General features: G+C 44.3%; 1 protein-coding gene across 1 annotated transcript; it reads left to right on the top strand.

Annotated features, from left to right (window-relative positions):
- Positions 1-4,542: 4,542 nt before the first annotated feature.
- Positions 4,543-22,603, top strand: LOC130536574 (transcriptional enhancer factor TEF-3-like). Its single transcript, XM_057052627.1, has 13 exons — positions 4,543-4,633; positions 4,867-4,913; positions 5,137-5,515; positions 13,162-13,226; positions 13,931-13,993; positions 15,296-15,430; positions 15,702-15,745; positions 16,002-16,063; positions 16,246-16,376; positions 16,615-16,788; positions 19,539-19,679; positions 20,385-20,537; positions 21,765-22,603. Exons 1-13 carry the CDS (start codon positions 4,543-4,545, stop codon positions 21,876-21,878), a joined length of 1,599 nt encoding a protein of 532 aa, XP_056908607.1. The 3' UTR covers positions 21,879-22,603.
- The last annotated feature ends 16 nt before the right edge of the window (positions 22,604-22,619 follow it).

The following is a 22,619-nucleotide window of genomic DNA, read 5'->3' as shown; positions in this document are numbered from 1 at the left end:
GTCTGTACTTATAGTTAGTACAGAAACTGGACTGTGTGAGTGTTTTTAGGCTCCGTCATGACTAAATATGAGAAAACTGCTTTTCTGACAGCAAATGTATTTTTTTAATGAGGTGATTTGTTACTTTTAAGGCTTAAAAGCACACAGAATAATAATCCTTTTACTTTTAACGAGCCTTTTGGGGTCATGAGAACTTTAAAAAGTTATATTTTTGAAGATCTAAGAAAACTCTGAGGAAATAAACCTAAAAATTACAACCTTTGTTGTCAAAATTCTATTAAGAAATCCTTAATTCTGCTTTTGTGATGTAACTTTGATTTAACCCTTTCTTTCATATGAAGACAGAGTATTTTTAATATATTGATTCTGCAGATAATTAACTAGCTTTTGCTTAAAATTCAGAAAGTTTATGTTTACTGGTGTAAGTTTCTATCTCTTAAAAAATATATAAATCATAAAGTTGGAAAGATGATAATATAATGATGTAATCATATACATAGGTCATATAGGTCCACAGATGTGTAGAGCAGGAAATTAGTGTTGGGAGAAATATTTAATTCCGCTGTACCCTGGTTATATTCCAATGAATCCAGCGATGGCTGACGTGGACAACAAGGAGCGACGTTGCAGGAAGTGGAATTAATCATTCCCAGGGTGAGTTGGTTTTGCTGTTAATGTATCTTGGATGTTTTCTGGAGACAATGCAGAGTAACTGGCAGGCAGGGCACTCTCTTTTTAGTAATAATTAATCCTGCTCGGGTCATTTTATTAACCACAGGATGACCTCAGAGGTGTGAAACCGGTGGAAAGTTCCAGATCGATCGGATGCATTCACACTAGACACAAATTTCATTTGGGAGAAATTGTAAAACTTTGAAGGAAACTGTGTGTGTGTGTGTGTGTGTGTGTGTGTCTGACATTGGAGACAGTGTAGGATATATTTAATTAAATGCTCCTTGCACGACCACATAACTGAAAAGTCAGAGTAGGAGTGAATATTTTCTGAGGTTTCGAGATGGCTACCATAGGGTTTGCCAGGGTGTGTGTGCGTGTGTGTGTGCTGGAGTTTTTGCCTGTGTGTTAAGTTGTCCCGGAGGGCAGCTGAGAGGAGTGTTTTCTGTCAGGGGCAACAGGTGGAATGGAGCAGGGGTGATGGGTGGGAGGTAAAAAACCCACCTGTTTTAGGCTCCTCTGAAATCTGGGACAGGCGAGATCCGTTTGGGGTCGTTTTCCAGGCCTTGGCCCTTCTTTTCCAGGCTTTATGCTCAGTGTTGTCTCAGGCGGATGAACTTTATTGCAGCGTGAACTCTGAGGCTGTTTGCTCTGTGAGTGGTGGGTGGAAGTGACGGGGCCTTCAGGTGGACGTGTATGTTTGTGTGGGTGAGTGAGGGGAGCTGAATAAAAAGGAAATTTGTGTTTCAGCCATGTTTGCGAGGGTGTGTGTTTGTGTGTGTTGAGCTGTTCCGAGACAGGTCCTCTGTGCAGTGGAGGAGTTTTTTTTTTCTCGCTGCGCTCATCCCACATAGCGATCATTCCTCCTCCGCTCGCACGAGAGAAATGAATAATACCTCTGATGTGAGCCTTGTAGAACAAAGACTTTTTGCAACCCCCCCTTTCCTCTCCACAGACAACACTGTGCACGCGCGTGCACGGGTGTGTGTGTCAGTGTGTGTTGTCCATTGATTGCAGCCAGTCTGATGGATCTTTCAGCTGCATTTCAGGAGCTGATCTGATAGACCCTCTGCTCTCCCTGGATGCCATTAGATGAGGAGGCCGCCCGCTGGATTTGTATAATGATGAAAAATGGGCGCCTTTAATCGTAAAGCGTCTCATTGAATTAAGCAAGGAAAACTTGTCGGCGCTCGTTTACACTTCCAGCAGGAAGAGACTCCTGGTAGAATTCAAGTTTTTGTGTTTCTGACGTTCAAGTGGAAATGCTGAAGACCACTCTCCACCTTGGATACATATTGTACTGTAGAAATGTGGCACTTGAATTATTATTCAATAAAATAAATTTGACTCACTTTAGCTACGTCCACACTGACTCCCCAGTCAGGTTCACTTGCATTTCCCTTCCCTTTTTTCGCTGTAGTTGGAGCTACTTAAAATTCAAAATTTAATTCTAAAAAGCTTTTAAATTGTTGGCGCCCACCTTATCGTATGTGTCTGAAACACATGCGTGCGTTCCTCACAGTGACGTGTGCACAACGGCGCCTGCACATGAGCGCGATGTCGAATTACTGCAGAATTCCGCATGTGTGTAAAATGCTGCGCCTGGAGGCTCCCTCTGGTGCAGCCCAGTGGGACAGAGAACACGTGCGCTCACAAAAACCCCCACAAATCACAGCTTTCCGTTGCAGAGCTTGATCCTATACTGCAGCTTTCCTTTCAAACCGTTTCCTGCTTTTACATTCCCAACGTGATTAGCTGAGATTGTGACCAGGCACACACACACGCACACACACACATGCTGGCACACTCATCCACACGCACCCGTTCAGTCATACAAGCACGAGTTGGAGACACTGTTTCTTTTCTTGGAAGAAAAACGGATAATAAAGGTTTTGTGGACTCTCAGATTTACTTATTCACAAATATTGACAGGCGCTGACCTCTGACCTTTGCGTTTTTGTCCGATTTGAGTGTTAGGTCTGGTATGTTCACGGCACACTTGTTCAAACAATAAAGCACCTTTACTGCGTGTTTAAACTGTTGAAACAGAAATGTTCAGCTTGGTTATTGAATGCGTTTCAACGAATCGAGTGTAGTACAGCAACTAAACATAACCCTGATTTGAGAATGCAGCATCATGAAACGTGCACGCCTGTGGCAGTCGTGAGCGTGAACCTGCTCAGCGTGTGTTTAAGCATCTGTGGCTGGTGATGAGTGATGTATATGCGCGGTCCCCGCTCTTTGTCAGTGCCCCTCCTCGCTATCATTTGATGCCGTGTGTCTGTTGTTTCAGTGCGTGTGTATGTGTGTGTGTGTGTGTGTGTGTAAGAGAGAGAGAGCAGTTGTGTCGGGGGTAGTTGAAGGGTTACGTGGCCCCCCAACCACAGCACCAGCTGGGGGATTATCCTGTTGAGCGGATCCAGAGAAGAGGGGCCTCGCTGGGGTAGGATGAGGGACTGGTCTAGACTGAGAGAGAGGTGATGGCGAGAGATGACGGGGTGGGGGAGTGGGAGGGGGGGTGATTTGAGGCATGACTTGCATTAATTAACCTCTTGGTCGCTCAAGCAGGCCAGGATTCAAATGATTTATGACTACAGTAGATCTGAGCTGGTTTTAATTTGGGGGGGGGCTCAAAGTGACTAGAAAATAATGGGAAATTTTGAGTTTTGTTTGAAATGATTCCACAAAGTTGTGTTTTCCACTGGAGCCATTGACACTCTGTCAAGCAGCTCAAGACCAAGACCAGAGATGCTCATTGGATCGTGTCCCAGAAAGGTTCTGAATTAATTTCCCCTCAAGAAAAGTTGTATTCAGATGAGTTAATCTTTGTCGTGAAAGCTGAGCCGCTGAGCTAAATTGTGATTCTGAATTTGACACTCTCTGATTCCTGCGTTTTGATATTTCAGTTGCGCGTCTTCAGACACGCGTTCAGTTCACAATTAAATGCATGTAGACCATTTTACCACAGCTGTAAAAATACCGAGGACTTCCTACGTAACACTGATTTTTTTTTTTAAACATTTTTTTCCACGTAAACTTTACCAGCCTCTCTGATTGCTGGTTAACCTGTTTTTTTTGCACCAGTTAAATTATCAGGCTATAATTATTATTATAATATGTCTGAGAGCTTAAAATCGTGCATATTTTCAGCTCAAAACAGTAAAACATAAAGCAAATTAATTCATTATTACTACATATTGCATTCATGCAAGGCCTAACAGGTGCTTCTAATATATCAGTTATAATCTGTTCTCATTATCAGCACATATAAAATATTGATTCATCAGAAATGTTTATTGTTAATCACTAGATGAAGTGATCAACCAATGTAATAATTATAATGTCTTTCAAAATGTGCTTTTTGTCTAATTAGGGTATTGTCATGTTGTAATCATATTGAATGTAATAATACATTATTTCATTTAAAGTATTCATGAAATCACCTGAATCAAGTGATTATTCAGATTAACTGAGAAACTTTTTATTTTTTCTTCCTTTTTATGACATTATTGCTGTAATTAACTTTAGATAAATCAGCTCTTCTCTCCTGCATCAGCGCATTGGTGTTGTCGCCGCCTGCTCGGACGCCACATCTGTTTGCACACGTGCACGTGTGTGTGAGAAAGAGGGGATGTGCATAATAGACGACTGGCGGGACGCTTCGCATGAATTGTGGTGAAACATCAGCGGGCTCAGAGGAAAGTTGGGGGGTGCTCCTGGTGGAGAAATCCTTTACTTACTCTCGGCAACGCACTGATATCCTGATCACTCTCGCAACACATCGGCGTCATGTTTGGGATTAGATCTGACGCAACAGCCGCCGCTTCTCTGTATTGTCTTTTTTTTGAATGCAAACACAGTTTCGTGGCGATGGGAAATTGGCGAGCTCTGACTCACGACTCTGTCATCCTCCGGCCGTCCGCGTTTGTTTGCTCCCACACTTCTGTCGAAAAGGAAAGACGTCAGAAGACGTATGTATGAGCAGCGTGAGGACATCTTAAACAACTTTTACGCTGTGGGCAAAACAGGATATGAAGCTGATGTGTTTTCAATGCCGTCTTTCCCGTGGAACTTGATGTCGGAAAGAACAATTGGAATATCATGTGACCACGGCACCCCCCCCTTCCCCCCACCTGAAACAGTCAGTTCAGTTCTGGATATCTGTGTTTAATAAAACGGTCAGCTGTGATACAGGTAAAGGAAAGGAGCAGCTTGAAAAGCCTCCTGGCCTTAATATCCTGGTATGATCCTGCTTGGCATGTGTGTCCAAGTGTGTCTGAGGCCAGTGATCCCACTTTAATGCATCTCTTAAACTGGTGACATCAGACGCCTCCTGCACACGCTGCTCCTCCTGCCATCACCAAAACACAAGATGCTTGAAGTTTGATTATTTCTGAAATCAGCCGTCGTGGCGCTTGAATCTGTTTCAATTGTCTCTCCTCTGTGTTCGTTTTGCTTTGTCAGGGCTGCGGTGACACTTCCAGACCATCTTCATCGCTGCTGTCATCGTCACCATCACGGCATCTCTGGATTTCACCTTCTCAACCCCCTCCTCTACAAACTCCCTCCTTTGTCCTTCAATCCTTTTCTCCAAATCCGGGCCCTCCGCCCGCTGCTCCCTGGTCCTCTTCCCATCATCTCACCACGTCTGCAGAGTGGGTGCCGGCTCCCTCCCCCCGGGGTGGGAGTGAGGAGTTGGGGGACGCACTTGACAAACCCCTGGAGAATGATGCGGAGGGGGTTTGGGCCCCGGACATTGAGCAGAGCTTCCAGGAAGCTCTCGCTATCTACCCACCATGTGGCCGCAGGAAAATCATCCTCTCTGATGAAGGCAAGATGTACGGTACGGTCACGTTTTTTCTTGAATGGGATATTTAGAAAACACGGAAACAAGCAATGGGATGGGGTTAGAGGTCAGGGCCGTTTCTAATAAAACATAAACAAAACATTCGTACAATGTGCTATATTAGTGACATCTGCACTGCAATATCTCCCATTAATCCCATGTACACACGCGCACACACACACACACACACACACACACACACACAAACACACAGCTGTTTTTTGCACAGCTGTCAGCTCCAATGTACAGTATAATGGTAAGATTTGTCAGAAACAGGTGCTTACACTTAAATTGTCTCTCTACAGTTGGTAGGGAAAGTATTCAAACCCTCTAAAATTTTTCACTTTTTCTTATGGCGAAATCTTATGCCAAAATAAATGGGGGGAAAAATTTCCCTCATCTAGCTACACTCATTTCCAAACTCAGGATTTTTGAACCATTCGCAAATTAGTCAACAAGAAAATCTGAAATATCAGATGACCATACAGGAAGTATTCAGGCCCTCTGCTGTCACACTCATGTAGGTTATTTAGGTCCCGTCTATTTCTTCGGTTCAGTTCTGAGATGGTTCTGCAGCTTCATCAGAGTCCATCTGTGTAGAAATAAATGGATCCGACCTGCAGCAGTGGTCATGAAACAGTCTCCGTCTCCAAACAGGAGCTCAGTCAGAGTGATCTTTGGTTTCTTAGTTACCCCTCTCACCAGCTGTTCCTCTGGACATCCAGCTGCAAGAACAGTCCCGGCTGACCTAAACGTCTTTCACATGAGAATACTGGAGACCACTGAGCTCTTAGAAATAATAAATGAAATAATAAATGGGGCATTCTGGTTTTGGAATGTTTTGAGCCATCTGTCTGTCTGTCTGTCTGTCTGTCTGTCTGTCTGTCTAATTTATTTTTTTTCCCTGTGGCCTATAAATAACTGAACCACAATTGTATACTGGCAGTGATTGTAAAGAGACCTTTACAACATTCTCGTTACCCAAATTAGCTCACCCCCCTCCAATCACTCAACTTGGTCTTGGTCTTTGGCTCCAGATCACTGGTCCCATTTTGAACACCTGGCACAAAAATTCGGATTCAGATTGCAGCGGATCACGCTTGACCACAGGTGTAGTGTAAATGCAGTCAAAATGAATTAAGGGTGTGCTGCGCTCTGATCTGCCAAGCCAATGGTTTAAATAACTGTAATCAGGAACTCTTTTTATTTTAGGTTCAGCAAAGCAGCTCCTTCAGTGAATCTTGAACATCACCATAACCAAACCAGTGATATTTTCTGTAGACCCTGAAATCTTGCTGACGTTTGGAAACAAGACAGGTCTGCAGTCGTGTGCCCTCCTACACGTCTGTTTGATGGGTGATGTGGTATTTGGGAAACAGACAGATGGAGGTAGGGCTCTATTAGGCGGCTTGTCATCGCCTCATTTTGTCACTGTGCCAGACAGCTCCTTTAACTGTTAGTAGTTGCTTCGCTTAGCTGTGCATCGAGGTCATGGCCGTCTTCTGATTGGCACTTAAACCGTATAAAGCCGGGGAGTGATAGCATAAAGATGGGTGACGCTTTGTCACGGGAATAAGGGGCCGCATGGGTAAAGATGGTGTACTTTTTGGCAGTGCCCCTTTGCAGTGCCCCTTCTGCGCTGTGCGCTGTGGGGGTCAGGGGCAGGTGATGCACGCCAGGGAGTTCATAGGCCCGCAAGGAATGGCATGTGCACTCAGGAGCCCAGGGGTTCAAGGCAGTATAGCTGTAACCCTAAACCAGAATAGACTTTTACCCTTTGAGTGCCTCCAGGGGAGGAGGATGGGTGGACAAATAAACACCAAGGTGGGTGGTGGTGTCTCGAACTTTGTCACACCTGTCCCCAGTTTGTGAATATGTGTCACTTAAGGGTTTTTTTCAGGATTTTTACCTTTCTTATATGACTTTGTATCAGATTTGTCTCTTTGGCCTCTTTGTCAATGACCTCCAGCCACTTTCCATTGAAGCAGGAACCTTCTGGCAAGTCCTCATATATGACTTGAGACATGAGGTGAGGTGAGGTGAGGCATGGCCCAATGTGCTGCCATTCCCTGAACACCCTCTCACACAGCGCTCACTCCTCCTCCTTCATCCAGCCTTTACCTCGCAGCTCCTAGTGCCCTCCTCACCTTTTATCACCACCCCTGAGGTTATAATTGGCCAACAACTCAAGTCATTCAGGAAACCAGAATCAATGTAATGCCACTTTGAATGGCTTTAGCTTCAGTAATGTTGTTATATTGCTGATGGGTGGTCCTAAATCAGGTGGCAAATTAAATATCAGTTAAGTATATCTCTAATGGCATACAAGGAATGGTGAAAAGTGATGGCTTGATGGTTCTAGAAATGTTATTTTGTCTCCTACCATGGCTTATATATGGCAACATAGACAAAATAAACTGTGAAAATAACTCTGTGCTGGCTGAGACTGGCATACCCTGAATTTTAGGTCCTTCGGAATGAATGCCATTCTTCGCAAAACAATATGATACTGAGTCTCCAAGCAGTCAAACAAAGGGAATGTGTGCTTGCACCAGTTGTAAATTCCTAAACCGAGCAGCATGTTTTCACCCCATATTCCCCATGCATTCATTACATTTTCTTCCCATAAAGCCGGTTATGGCGGCGGCCCTCGTGCCCATTAGTCAACGCACGTATTAGCTCGCTTATTAAGGATGGTGTCACGGATATTGTGGCGTTTATGTGCTCCAGCAGTAATTCGACATGCATCTGCCAAGGAAAACATTTCCTGCCTTGTGTGGCTCTCAGCATGAGATGTGCCCTGTCTTCTTACTGAAGACTTCATGCTGCAATAATGGCGAAGCAGTCCAAAATTACAGAACAGAGAAAACCCACACACTGACAGCTCTCATACGTCAACATGGCACTGGAAATATTACAATTCTTCCTCATTATTTCCTGTCATATTAAGCCCTGAGATGGTTTAATTGCAGTTTTCTGTTTTTGATGTTGCATTAGAACTGATTTTTCCATGTTTTGTAAATTGTAGCACACCGGGCTTTATATGGCATTTTTCAACACACTTGATTTACGGACATACCCAAAAGAAGACGGGAAAAATGTGTTTGTGTTGTGGATAATGTCTGTAATGCTTCCCTCAACGGTGGCCTGTTTTCCTCTTTGCTCAGAACAAAGAAGACCAACTCAGTGAATCATGGCCCCACTAAGTTTCTTCGCAACCGGATGTGGGGTTTTGCCAATCTGTTCATATCTAAAGTCTCATTAAGATTCTGGTGTAAAGGGCATTTAAAAGCAACGGTGACTCCTCACGGTGGCGTAAATTCTGACAGTAAAGGGAGAAAATCACCAGCGACCTTGATCTGGTGACCTTTAAGAAACAACCGGGGCCTGTGTTTCTTCTGTTGTGACCATGTCTCATGGGAACAGGAACTTTTTCCCGCATGGGTTTAGTCATGACAGGTCGAGTGTTTATTCGTAATACCATAACATTTTGCTGTAAAAGTGCGGGTTCTTAAGTTACAAAAAAACAAACACATAAATTTTCTTCATTCCAGACCATAATTACCATGAGCAAATTACATACGAAAGAGTTTTCCAGCCTGTTCCTGCTGGAGTCACAGCGATGTCTCCTGAATGGTCCAGCTTTGGTGTTGGAGCCTTCAGAGTTGACCTAAAGAGCTGCGTTAACACACAACAAACTAATTACTCATACTGAGTATCTTCAAAAGTCAGAACATTCAAGTATTTCACATTAAATGTAACAGAACTGTCCATCTAATAGAATTTAAGCATCTGTTCTGGGATCGAGGGAGTGTTCCAGGGTTCGATGGGGGCGTCATCTGATCTGGAGGACGATCCCGACGGTGACCTTCAGACCCTCAATCTTCAGACTCTGGAAGGACTCGACGTTCGTTTTAGTGTTTTCAATGAAATAATCTCCCGAATATGAGCCCACAGAATCTGGACTCCGTGTCAGTCCCTGCGGTTGTGTGTGAACTTCTCAGTATTTCACAGTGTATTTAATAAGACGCCATGAGCCGTGTAACTGAGCTGTCACTGTCTCTTTATCTCCACATCTCAGCTAAGCATGGTGGAAGGCAGAGGGGTCCAGACAGGTCAGACATCTGTTGATCTGCTCTATGTAAACTACCTCCTGCATAAATCTTGGTAATTGCAAAGACATTTGTGGCTGGTTGTGTTAATATAGCATGACATCTGTTAAATTTACCCCTCTGCTGGAAATACTATATCATTTGGCTGGGATACCAGTATTACTAATTACCAGATAATTAACAAAATAAACATGGGTGATACTTCAGGTTATGGATCCCATGTTAAGATGATGCAATATAATTCAGTTATTTATAGGCAAACTGGACACAAGACCTGTAACTTTATTTCTAATTTGAAGCTACATCATTCTGTCATAAAGTGCCAGCATAAAGGACAGCAGTGTGACAGATCATTGAAATATTATTAAAGAGGAAACAAGAAAAAAGACCTTTTTGCTGCTATGTATCGTATTTAATCCACTCTATCCAGATACTGACAGCTCTTCTTGCTGCATCGCTTACAGCATCTGGTAGTTGGAAAACCTGCATGTGCATCACCAAAATATTGGCAGCCGCAGACAAATACTGCAAAGTCTCTATCGCCTCCCCTGGCTTCACCCTTTGACACGTGTGATTGCTTTAGGTTGGACAGAGTCGTATTTTCAGACCTCAGAAAGGCAAGAGCCATCTTTTGAAAGGAAAAGGAAAGCATGCCAAGACATGTCTGCAGTCTAAATGTGCTTTTGTTTTCTTGAACAGATGTTTGCACACGTGGCTGGCAGATGTGTCGTCAGAGAGTGCTGCAGGTCAGCCTGTGCTTCAGGTTGTTCAAAAACTCTACATGCAAGGAAAACTATAGATGTGACTCTATTAAAGTTGAAAATTGTGATAAAAAGTGGAAAATGTAATGGCAGCACAACAGATTGTGTGGACTAGTGTTGAGTGACCGGTGCAGAGATTTCTGTGCCCCTCATGGTGTTAATTGAGTTTGTGCACTAATCAGCACGCCTTAATTACTAAATCTGTGAGATATGTGGAATATGGTGATGAACGCTTACGTAAACAACACTGTCTGAGGAAGTAATGAGGTCATTCCACACGCAAATATGACTTCTACACAACCCTGTCTCAGGAAGTAATTACTTCATTCCACACGCAAATATGACTTGGACACAAAGGCTCAAACTAGCAGATGCAGGACCCGACCTGGCCCAGTCACTATATACCAAAGGAATGTCAAGAATGCGATAGGCTGAGGCAGAGAGGAGAGGGAGCAAACCAGGCCATTGAGGACCACGAGGGGATGGACAGATTTACAGCCCAGCGAGGCCCAGAGGTTGACTTTGAAAGGGACCCACAGGCCTGCCCCCTCTGACCTTCCTCCTCTGGACTCCAGTGAGTTATAAAAAAGCTCCGTAAGACCGGGAATGACAACTCCTAACACCATGTATCAGTGTTATTATTGATTTATGCTGACCTGCAGTCACACTCAGCTGCCTCTCATCTGTATCTGCACAAATGTAACCACGGCCAAAAGAAATTCAACAATAGCCTCTATGGAATACCATACAATCATCTTTTTAACGACAGCAAAACGTCCCGGCTAACATCTTTGCAGCCCTGGTTGGCACAGAGGCGCTCTGCTGCTCCCTTCACATATCATGGTCTCATCGTTGTGTGACCGAGTCTCCTCTATGATCTCATGGGTACGTTAGAGGGTATTTTTGAAAACCCCAAGCAGCCGCACAAGGAGCGGCTGGGCATCTGATACAACAACATATGTTCAATCCTCTGAGCATCTTAGAAGCCATATAATACATGCAGTTTTTCTTTAAAATGTAAAAAAAATAGGATAATGGTTTATTTACAAGGAAACTTGTAGTTTGGGAGTGATGGAGGATTATGAAGGATAAATGTCGCATAAATAGAAGTTGCTGTTGTAATGTGAGAAAATCCAAAAAGACAACGAAATGATCATTTGAGGTCAAATTGTACAATGAAAATGTTCAAAAGTCTGAAGATGACTGGACTGTGGAATGTACTTTTTAATCCTTGGCGAAGTAAAGAAAAGTGCTGGTTGACCGGCAGCTGCTGATGAACTGGTGATAAAAATGGTTGAACAGTTAGAGAATTGAAAGGAAAACCAAGCAGTCTGGGGGAGCGAGTATTATATAAAATGAAACGGACAACATTTGACGAATCACTTTCATATCTTCTGTGTGTTTGCAAGTGTTAAACGGCTGAATTATCACTTAAACTGCCAACTTGGTCTTAATGTGGAAATTGCACATTTTTAAACTATTATCAGTTCCAAAGAAAACATTGAAACTTCAGCAGCTACTATAGAAAGTTCCACCCGGCAACAAATATTCCACTGATTCACTAAAATTCCAGCGAAGGTTTGTCCAAGCCTTTTTTATTTTTCTCAGCTCATCGCTGTGGGTCACATGATTAGTCATTTGGTGAGTGTTCTACATTCTGACCCAGGTGTCACTGTGTAAGGGAGAGTCTGACGCATGTGCTCCAGGATGTATGTTGATTCACATGGATGTGCAGCACCGAGAGGAAAAATGACTGTTTTTAAGAGGTGGTGCAAAGTTCTGCAAGTGTGTGTGTGGTCTAGTGGGTGTGAGAGTGATATAAATAAACCAATATAGATCATATAGGCTTACTTACAAATGTATGACATCATTTTTACCAGCCGTTCATCATAATCCTCTCTGATGTCAAAAGATCTTAAATGAAATGAAATTTTTGCTACTTAAAATTTGAACACCAACTTTCAAAAATGCAACAGTGTTGAAACACGTGTGTGTCTTGACTAAGTGTGTATTGAAATTCTTCATCAAACTGGCTGCACAGCATCGTGGTGTGTGTGTGTGCGTGTGGGGGGGTATATTGTCCTCCACTGTAACTCTAGACTCTGGATATAGATGGAGGGGAACAAGCTCAAGATTTATGGGCAAGCATAAAGGCATATTCCATAAACATTGACATACACACCAGCTGCCTTGCCGCCTCTCCAGACAGCCCCCTCCTGCTCCGGTCAGCGGCCTGTGTCATGGGTCTGGGCGCAGGATCGCATGGCCGCAGCCTCCACCTGCTCTGCCTGTGTGACCCGTCTGTCAGCGGCGGCGGTGTGCAAGTCACTGAAGCTCAGCCGTCACTCAGGGGGCCGGGGCTCGGGACGCGAGGCCTCAGACACATTTGTATATACTTAGTGATATATTTGCAGTTTTCAGCACTTGACAGCCTTAACTTAGAGCCGTATTTACATTTCCTAATATGCACGTATATTTCACAAATACTAGATACTGAACCGAAATGCAAAGATTCAAATAAAGATCGTTACATCCACTTACAGATATATTTGAATAATGTTTATCATGTCACCCTTTGCGTTGAAAAAATTAGTTTTTACATTTGTTTATTTATTTACACCTTAAATGAACTTTATTTTCCGTTTTTTCAAAAGAAAATAGACCTTTTTAGATTATTTTAAGAGAAAATGAAATAAAATCAATTAAAAGTTTTAATTTCAGGGGGTGGAGAGAGATGGCACCTAAAATGTTGTCTTCTGCTCACTAACAGGACGGAATGAGCTGATTGCTCGGTACATCAAACTTCGGACGGGGAAGACGCGGACCAGGAAGCAGGTATGCTCTCTCCTCATGCCACTGGAACCTGCCCCCTATTTTTGGAATGTCCTCTCCTGCTAAGTGATGCCGCGACACCCCGAGTAGCACCTGACTCTTCGCTCCCTCCAGCGTGGAGGGCTGGAGATGATGAGTGATTCAGGGCCACAGCCCAACGCACAGATGCTGCAGGATCATGTGTCCATGGTGTTTCTTCACCACCTCATGGATGCGCCGCTTGTTAGAAGGGAAAAGAAGCTGGACAGTTTGGTGGTGGGAAGGTGGGACGGGCGAGGGATTTGGAACTTTATCCTCACTACGGTACCTGATATGGAAAGACTGATGTATGGGTAGTGATGGATGTGGCGAGGACGAGCGCCTGCTAAGTCATCTGGCAGGATTGTGACAAGAGATGGGGGGAAATGAGAGGAGGTCGGTGTTGGGATCAGACATGGATAGCGCGACAGTTTAAAGTGGAGGGACACGCGTTCAACAGCTGTAAAAGTATTGACAGTTGTGAAATCAGTGCCTGAGGTGACAGAACCCGACTCTGAGACTTCAGTATGTGGTCATTGGTGTCGGGAGGAGATGCTTTCTGCACTAATGCATTCAGATTTCCACATTTAGCCATAGTCAAAGCTACTATCTCTCTTTAGCGTAGCCTACACATTGAAACATAAACACGTGTTAACTCTATCGCGTCTTCTACACACCCTGTGTTTTAGGTATCTAGTCACATCCAGGTTCTGGCCCGGCGGAAGGCCAGAGAGATCCAAGTGAAGCTGAAGGTACGCTACGTGAGTCAATGCTTTTTTTTCTCCCCCTTTGCTCAGTCAATGTTTTAAAGTATTGATTTTTAATTGATTAGCTTAAGTAAAAACTGGTGAGATATATCGCTTTTAATCAAATCAGATGAATGGAAGACACAATTAGTTTATTGTTTTCTTGATTGACTCCTGCAGGTTTGTGGTTTATAATCAGATGATGGTGCCTGTACACAGAGAGCCAGGTTGATTCTAATCATGTTGTATAGCTGTTAATGAAAAGAGAGATTCATTCTCTCTTATTATCGGGTCTTGTCTTTTATCAAAAAATTCCAGCATCCATCACTGATGTCATAGATATTGGCTTTCTGTTACCACAAAGGAACAAAGCAAACATATTTTTTGATTGCACACTCCAATCAGTGCAGGTTAGGAGGCTGCCATGTTGTCATTGATAAATTATCACCATCATTATGCCCTCTAAATGCAAAGGTGTATGATTATGATTACTATTTTCTTCCGGCAAATGCCTCAATAAAGGTTTTTCTTTATGGTGGGCTAAGAGTGTGAACATCCCCGACCTCCCAGCACTTTCTCACTTTACATTTCTCATCCACATATGCCTGCATATATTCCCAGTCACAGCAGGCAACAGGACTCTCCCTCCGTTTGAATGGCAGCCATGAGGGTTCAGCTGGCAGGGCCCAGCATCAGTCACAGGGGCCAACCCTGTGACGGGCTTTTTTAAATAAGTCTTCGGTGTAACTGAGATCTCTGCCACATGAACACCCTCCCCCCCAATATTTCAGCTATGCCCTTGTGTTAGCCAGTTCCAGGAAGAAGAATGCACCCTCTGGCCTTGCCCATTAGGGCTAGGCGGCAAATACTTGTTGACTTTTGGGATTTGGAAAGGAATGGTTTTGGGAATAAGAAAATGCCAATACTACTACAATAAGATCACTTTATTCCATTAGACTTTGCCCATTTTTGATGCAATTATCAGCATATTAACATATCACCTTGTTGCCTTCTGTGTCACACTGTATGACCTCTGACAGAAGTTAGTTGTCATCACCAGCTTGCCCCGGCCAAAGCAATAAACTTAAGGCTTGACCTAAAAGTCCTTGACTGTAATATCACCTTCTCGGGCCTCTGGCTGGCAGGGATCTCCTAATGATGCAAGCTAGCCCCAGCCCTCCAATTCCCCTTTAAGGGCACTGATTTGTGGCCCGTGATGTGGATCGCTGACTTAAATGGAGTCTGGTGAGTGCACTTCCTTTGCGTTGCTGTCTGTTGGTCTTACGCTCCCTCTCTGTCCTTCTCCAGGACCAGGCTGCCAAAGAAAAGGCCTTGCAGAGTATGGCCACCATGTCCTCAGCCCAGATTGTCTCTCCCACAGCTTTTCAGAACAAGATGGCTCTCCAGGGCCTGTCAAGGCCAGCATACCCTGCCCCTGGGGGGGTGAGTCTTTAATCAGTGTCCCCCCACATTTTTACTAGAACCTAAATTGGAACTATTTTAAGGTTTCACAAAATTTAAAATGGATTTAGGGTCCATGAACTTTAAACTAAATCATTTCTAAAATAATGGGTAGCTTTATTAGTTGCACATTTGCATGGACATCAAAAATCCTATGATATGGTAACTTTTTACATTAAATATCTTAGATTTATAATTTTTTCTAAATACAGCACAACTGAACTACATTAAATTTGGACTCTTGTTTCCTTAGTTTTGGCACGGCGCTCTTCCAGGACAACCAGGGGGTCACGAAGAGTAAGTAGCTCCTCTCGGTCTTAAATTCCCCAGTGTCCATTAATAATATTCATGTGCTAAGATGACTAGCAATCAGGTTACTTCAGCAGAAAGTCTTACGTAGCAGCTCAATTATAACGAAACGTCAGCTGTCTGACGATCAGTGAGCGGCTCTCCGCGTTTAGAGGTCAGCCAGTCCAATTAGTGTGCAGGACGGGGTCATGAGGCCGAGATGGTACATAACATGCCTCTCCCCCTGTCTGTCTCGTCTCTCCAGCATTAAGCCCTTCTCCCAGCAGACTTATGCCATGCAAGCGTCCGGCCCGGCCCACATAACAGGTGGGTGCTCTCTCCCTGCGCTGTGTTGACAGAGGGCTATCCTGCTGTCACAATGTTGAGACAACTTGGCTCACGTTAAAGAGTTTGTTAAAGCTCAGAGAAAATGCTGACTTTATATTTGATATTCAACTTTGCTAAATTCAAACCACGCATTAACTCTTATGGCGCCCTCTCGTCTGCAGGTTATGAAAGCACTGCGGGGCTCTCCATGTCTCCCGGTGCCCCCCCTTGGCAGGGCAGAAGTATTGCCAGCTCCAAACTGCGGATGCTGGAGTTTTCTGCCTTCCTAGAACAACCTCAGGATCCAGAGACTGTAAGTGGAGAAGGCAGAAGATAACTCTGCCTGGAAAAGCACGTGCACACAACTGCACATCGGTCTCAACGATGCCTATTTTAAATCCAAAAGTGTGATTTAGTACGCAGTTTTCATAAGCAATAAATGCCAGACAGATCGTCTGCCTCCTTTTAATATTACATCCTTCAAATTAAACAAAAGCATTTAATGAAGGTCCAGTCTAGCCAGTTTTCCATAAGCATGTTTGTCTCTCCAGTTCAACAAACACCTGTTTGTCCACATCGGCCAGTCTAACCCGAGCTACAGCGACCCCTTCCTGGAATCTGTGGATATCAGGCAGATCTACGACAAGTTCCCTGAAAAGAAGGGAGGCCTAAAGGAGCTGTTTGACAAAGGGCCACACAATGCCTTCTTCCTGGTCAAGTTCTGGGTGAGGCTAATTTTAAAAATATACGTTCTCATTTAGCCTGCCAGATCACCTCCTGAGTCAAATATTTCCACCAAGTTCTGGTGGTGTTCACCTGAACTTCCTGATATAAACTGTATAACATCACATAGTCTGTCGGGTGGTTTGTATGATCCTCCACAAGTGTTGAAGGTGAACGAGAGTGCTGTGAATACTGTTAATGTTTTGTAGCACCTGTTAGCCGTTAATGGCCCGGTGGTGTTAACACACCGTGTTAGCTTAGCTTAAGCTTTGTGGGTTAAGACAAGACATTTAGGACAAGAAGAGATGCAAATTCCTTGTTTGAACTTTACTGGTGTATTTACGTGTCGTCCAGAGCAGCACTGGTCTGCGTCCGGTGCGAGTAATTTTGTCGTGTCTGTTTTGTGAGCTCGATTGTGTGTTTGACACTGTAAGAGTGGCAGCCCTGATCTTTCACCGGAGGAAATGTGAGCCCAGCCACCTGTCCCTGGGCTGTACACCCCAGGCCAACTCTAATGCCCCTCCTTCATATATTTATTTATAGATCCCCCCCCCCCCCCCCCCCCACACACACACACACCAAACATACACGCTCATACAAACATACAATATCCACAACTCACCACTGCACAGAGATGCACAAGTAGAGTTGAATTTTTACTGAAATAATATCTAAATTAAGCACCGGTGTGATGCGAATTTGAAGAAATTCAATAACAGTATTGTGAGCTATCATCTATCCGGTCACAAATGATCAGGAGGGGCAGATCGTAAACGAGAAAGAGGCTGTTGTGTGTCTCTCACAACGGTGCAGGAAGCCTCCTCGTGATTTCTACAGCACTTGTCTGTGCGTCATGAGGTCTGTTTTGTGATGAAGAAATCAGGAGTCAGTGATTACTTTTAAATTTGACAGTTTGCGTAAGAGATTAGAGTTCATTTATTAGATATATTCTAACTGGGATCCCATACACTCCGGCTTTATGGCCCGACTCAAGAGTTAGAGGTCAGCTGGGCTGTTTGAGTCATTCAGGTCCAGCCCAAAGACGGGTGCACATCTGCAGACGGTGAAATCACACGCGATGTTTGCTTGTGGGGGAAAGGACATCCAAGCTTTACTGCTTGGTGACATTAGGAAGCATCTCTGTTTTTATGTGCTTCGATGTCTGAACTTGTTGAGCTGAGATCCTGTATAGATCTCTTTAAATAACACCCATGACGGTGCCAAAGATTTGGAGTATCAGGTTCAAAGAACATCCCAGCAGTATAAACCCGGCAGCTTTCTCGTTTCCCTTCTCACATCTTCGACTGTCCCGTTATTCACTGCGGGCCAGTGAGTGACAGCAGTGCAGCCAGTCAAGCTTTGTCCTTTTTTTAGAGGCGAGCGGTAAAGGAGACGAGTGAGCCTGGCGCATGATATATAGGAAAACAAAAGCAGGGATGAAGAGCAAGAGACAGAAGCAGGAGAACAACATTTGTGTGATGGCGGGGGGGAGTTACAGGCCACGTACTCAGCCAGTTATTTATCAGTGAAATATTACACTCCGGATTTGTGTCAAAGCCTGTGCAGTCAGTATTTATGACATGTGCGGCCCCTCTGAGGAGGAAAACAGGCTCATAACGCCGTCCCCTCTCAGCCCCTTCAACTTATTGTGTCCCAAGGGGATCCTGCAATTCCCCAGGCATCCATGACCAAACACAGAAATTCTCCTCAACCGTCGGGCATTTCAGCACCGCTAATGGGAGGAACAGCTAAAAAAAAAAGCCCCCCCCGGCTATGGAAATGGGCAGAATGAAATCCTCGACACATCTGATAATACAATATTTTTATTTACGCCACTGTAAAAGATGAGCAGAGGCCGGTTAATGCTGGCGCCCTCGTATATAGCCACATGCTAGGTCACGACTCTGGGGTGTGCTGAGGCTGAGGTTGGCATGGCGACGGTGACAGGCAGCCGGCCCACCTTCAAAGCTATGGCATTCTAGATTGAATTTGCAGCAAAAGCCCCTTTCGGCCGCTGGCTGCCCCACCCCTCCCACCTTCCCGCTCCCCCTCAGAGCCTGTGGCCCTGTCCTAACAGATTGTTTCACGCCTTTGAAGTGCCGAGGGAATCCGATTTGAGCTGGCTCTGCTAAATTGTTACACAGACAGTCTGCCCACTGTGATCTAATCAGCCAATTGCACGCTGATGATTGTAATTGGATGAATTCCCTCGCAGGCTGTTAGGGAAGCAGGGAATGGCGGTTCGGGGAGGGTCACTAGGCCCCAGGGATGAAGACAAATAGAGAAATTACATGAGCAAGGGATGAAGATGAACGTGGTGATGAAGAGATGAGAGGAGGTTGTGTGGTGTCTCAATGGCCTATTAGGAGATGAGAGGTTGACAGGGGAAAAGGTAAAACAGCCCGGCTGTCAGAGGAGACACTTCAGCCCGCTTTAAAATGAAATTATACCTTCCTCTGTTTAAAGTTGAACCCACGGAGAGACCAGAGGCAGCTGGATTTGCATTCACATCCTGGCGAAGCTGCAACTTGCAGCAAAATTATTGCTAGCAAAGTTGCTGCGTTGCTACGTCAGCGATGCTGAGTGAATTTTACAAAGTTTACATATGGTTTTATTTGTTTAGTGAAGCACTGCTGATACAAACTGGGACATTAGAGCCAACTGTCGCTCCTCCACATTGAGGGTTCTTAAGCAGGTATCCTGACAGGTGCATATTCCTGTTAGATGATCCGGCTGTGTTTTTCTCCTCCAGGCGGATCTTAGTGTTAATCTGCAGGATGACAGCAACTCCTTCTATGGCGTTTCAAGTCAGTACGAGAGTGCCGAGAACACGATTATCACCTCGTCCACCAAAGTCTGCTCCTTTGGAAAGCAGGTGGTGGAGAAAGTGGAGGTAAGAGAGAGATAATGAAGGATCATTTTATAATAATTCTGCTGAGAAAACCCCTCCCGGCACGCTTAATCCTCCCTGAACACGTCTCACTTTGTAATTGTTTCCTGTTAAGTTCTACTAAGCTACAACAATCAAAAAAATAAAATAAAATAAATCACATCACAACCTGTGACCTTTTTGGGTGGGAGTGGAAGGTTTCAACATCACCAGGTCGTGACCTTTGTGACACCCAGAGGAGTTTCTATGTGGGAGATGGATTCTAGTTGATCACTAATGATACATGTTCAGGAAACCACGGTGATTTATGAAATCTGCCACTTCCCATTAAGCAGACACAATAGTGGCCCTTCCGCTGCTGATGGATTATACAATATAAACACATACACACATCCGTAGGTAAGGCCATTTGCTCCAGCGGGCCACATGATATTTAATGGCCTCATCATTTGATTATGCTTGTCACAAGAAATATGTTTATTGTCATGTCTGGCGTGCCACCCACTGCATTAGGTGTATAATATTACACAGATTATAGCTTATCACATAGATATCCAATGTATATAATTGGGTTTTAGTGGAATATGTGTCCCCTGTTTGTTTTTTTAGAATTTCATCCTTTTAATGTTTTTAAATGGTCTTTGCGCGCTGTATACGCGCTCGTATCGGGTTTCGTGCTTTCATTGTGTCGTCTCTCTGTGTCCTCAGACAGAGTACGCACGTTACGAGAACGGACGCTACATGTTTCGCATCCATCGTTCCCCTTTATGTGAATACATGATCAACTTCATCCACAAGCTGAAGCACCTGCCAGAGAAGTATATGATGAACAGCGTACTGGAGAACTTCACCATCCTGCAGGTACACATGGCCACAGCAAAGAGGCACTGTGTGTGTGTGAGAGTGTGTTTTACCATCTCCCACAGTGTAGAATCTGAGCATTGACAGTGATTTGTTGTGACATGTTATTAACCTCTACATTGAGCCAGTGGTGACATCACGGACGGATCAACAACTGGTGTGAACCCAGTTTGACTTAAACAAACCACAATATCTGCTCAGGGTGCCTTTTAATGGAGTTCTGGTCCATAGTGCATCCTTCTCCACAGCCTGCCATCAGTTACCAAACCCCCTCTTAGTGACTGTTGACAAAACGTGGAAATAAAAATCAATCCAATGTCTCCTGGTCACCTTTAACCTGATATTGTTCTGTTTATGCTTCCAATCAAGTGGGATCTTCTTGTTTTTCATTCTTTAACTGGCACTTTGCAGTTGTGATAGCGGACACTGGTCCGGATGTCCAGTAGGTGCTGGTGTTTTCTTTGACCTTCACGGCGTCTTCGCAGGGATCCCACCGTTGGAAACGGTGTCAAACAAGATTTTCGCCCGCTCAGCATCTTTAAACATCTTTACGGTTTCTTGTTCGTTCCGCTGCTCGCTGGACTTTACTGAATGAGCTGGTGTGTTCCTAAGAGAGCAAAGTGAACAGAGAGGAGTGCGTCACCATAGTAACAAAGTGGTCCTCAACACAAGGGTTCAAAGACTTTGGTGTCCCTTCCATTGGAGACTGCATTCCTACTTGCCAAGGGACAATGACTATATTCAGCCCACACTGACGGCTACAGGGCAGCATGTCATTAGGTTTCTCAATGGGCTGATTTAGCTCATATTATCCATGAACTGCACATTAACAGTCACACACACACACACACGCATGTGCATGTACATACACCGCAGATGTGTGTACACCGAGCTGCCGCTGCACGCTCGCTCCATAAGCATCGCATAACAAATGTTAAGTTCAGCACAATTATTAATCACTGTGCTTGTTCTGAACGTGCTGCATCTGCAGGTACAAATGTGTTTTAGAATAACGGAAGGTTCTGACCAGTGGTCAGCCAATCACAATTCATCATCCCCTGGTTTACAGTACGAGCCCCTCAGCGCTGTGACGGGGGAAGGGGGGGGAGACCTAAACTTTTTTTCTGACCCAAACTAAATTCCATAAACAGCATTTTCTTCTCAAATTTAATAAGGGAGGGATTCTGTGGAACATGTCTGAATGGGACATTCTGTGTTTGTCCACAGGTGGTGACTAACAGGGACACATTGGAGACCCTCTTGTGCATAGCTTACGTCTTTGAGGTGTCCACCAGCGAGCACGGCGCGCAGCATCACATTTACAGACTAGTCAAAGACTGACAATTGGATCTTACCTGCTCAGGACCCACTGGAGCCCCCGGACGAGCAACAACTACTGTTACTGGACTAGTTCACCGATGACAACTGGACAGTAGCTCAAGAGCACCACTGCTGCTGTGGACGGGGTGGATTTGGGATTGTGGAAGCTGCAACGGGATGTTGGAAGACAGAACAGGACCCTAAAACACTGTGGTCTTTATACCAAAGGAGCCAAAACATTAGCCAAGAACTGCATGAGGAGGTTGTCAACTAGTGGTGTTTTCATCTCATTTTACTAGTTTTGTTTGTTTTTAATTTAGGGTTATTGTACACACGTGCATGTGCAGGGGATGTTTGCTGCAGAGGAGTTTGGCTCTGCTAGGGCGCCGCCTAGTGGCGAATCTAGAAACAACAGTGGAGGAAAATTGAAGAGATTCCCTCGTTTGCACATCCATAAAATACGTTTTAGTGCCAATCTTCTGAGTTATTTGCGTAATTATGTACAGTGCCACAATATCTTGTCTGAACAAAAGTTCTGAATTGGAGGATGATTTTTAAAATAGTGTATTTCTTCTGATGTTTAATGTTCAGTGTCTCATTTTGTCTTACTGTTTTGACTGTAACAGGTGGCACATTATAACACGGTTGACATGAACAAGGTTCAGATCTGTAGGTTGATGACAGTTTGTTTGCAACTGTAACGTGCCCAGACGTGTCAGACGAAAATACAAGTGTTTCTTACTTAACTGCTGTTGCCGAGTC

The sequence above is a fragment of the Takifugu flavidus genome, chromosome 13 (genome assembly GCF_003711565.1).
Source record: "Takifugu flavidus isolate HTHZ2018 chromosome 13, ASM371156v2, whole genome shotgun sequence".
Taxonomy (NCBI): Eukaryota; Metazoa; Chordata; class Actinopteri; order Tetraodontiformes; family Tetraodontidae; genus Takifugu; species Takifugu flavidus.
The sequence above is the reverse complement of the archived record's forward strand: the minus strand, read 5'-3'. Positions and strand labels throughout refer to the sequence as shown.

Bases quoted from the DNA above. Each gene is read 5' to 3' on its own strand.
- LOC130536574 (XM_057052627.1), top strand. From the start codon at position 4,543: ATGGGAAATTGGCGAGCTCTGACTCACGACTCTGTCATCCTCCGGCCG. The intron at 15,431-15,701 runs GTGAGTCTTTAA...TTGTTTCCTTAG, and splicing joins CATACCCTGCCCCTGGGGGG to TTTTGGCACGGCGCTCTTCC. The intron at 16,789-19,538 runs GTGAGGCTAATT...TTTCTCCTCCAG, and splicing joins TCTTCCTGGTCAAGTTCTGG to GCGGATCTTAGTGTTAATCT.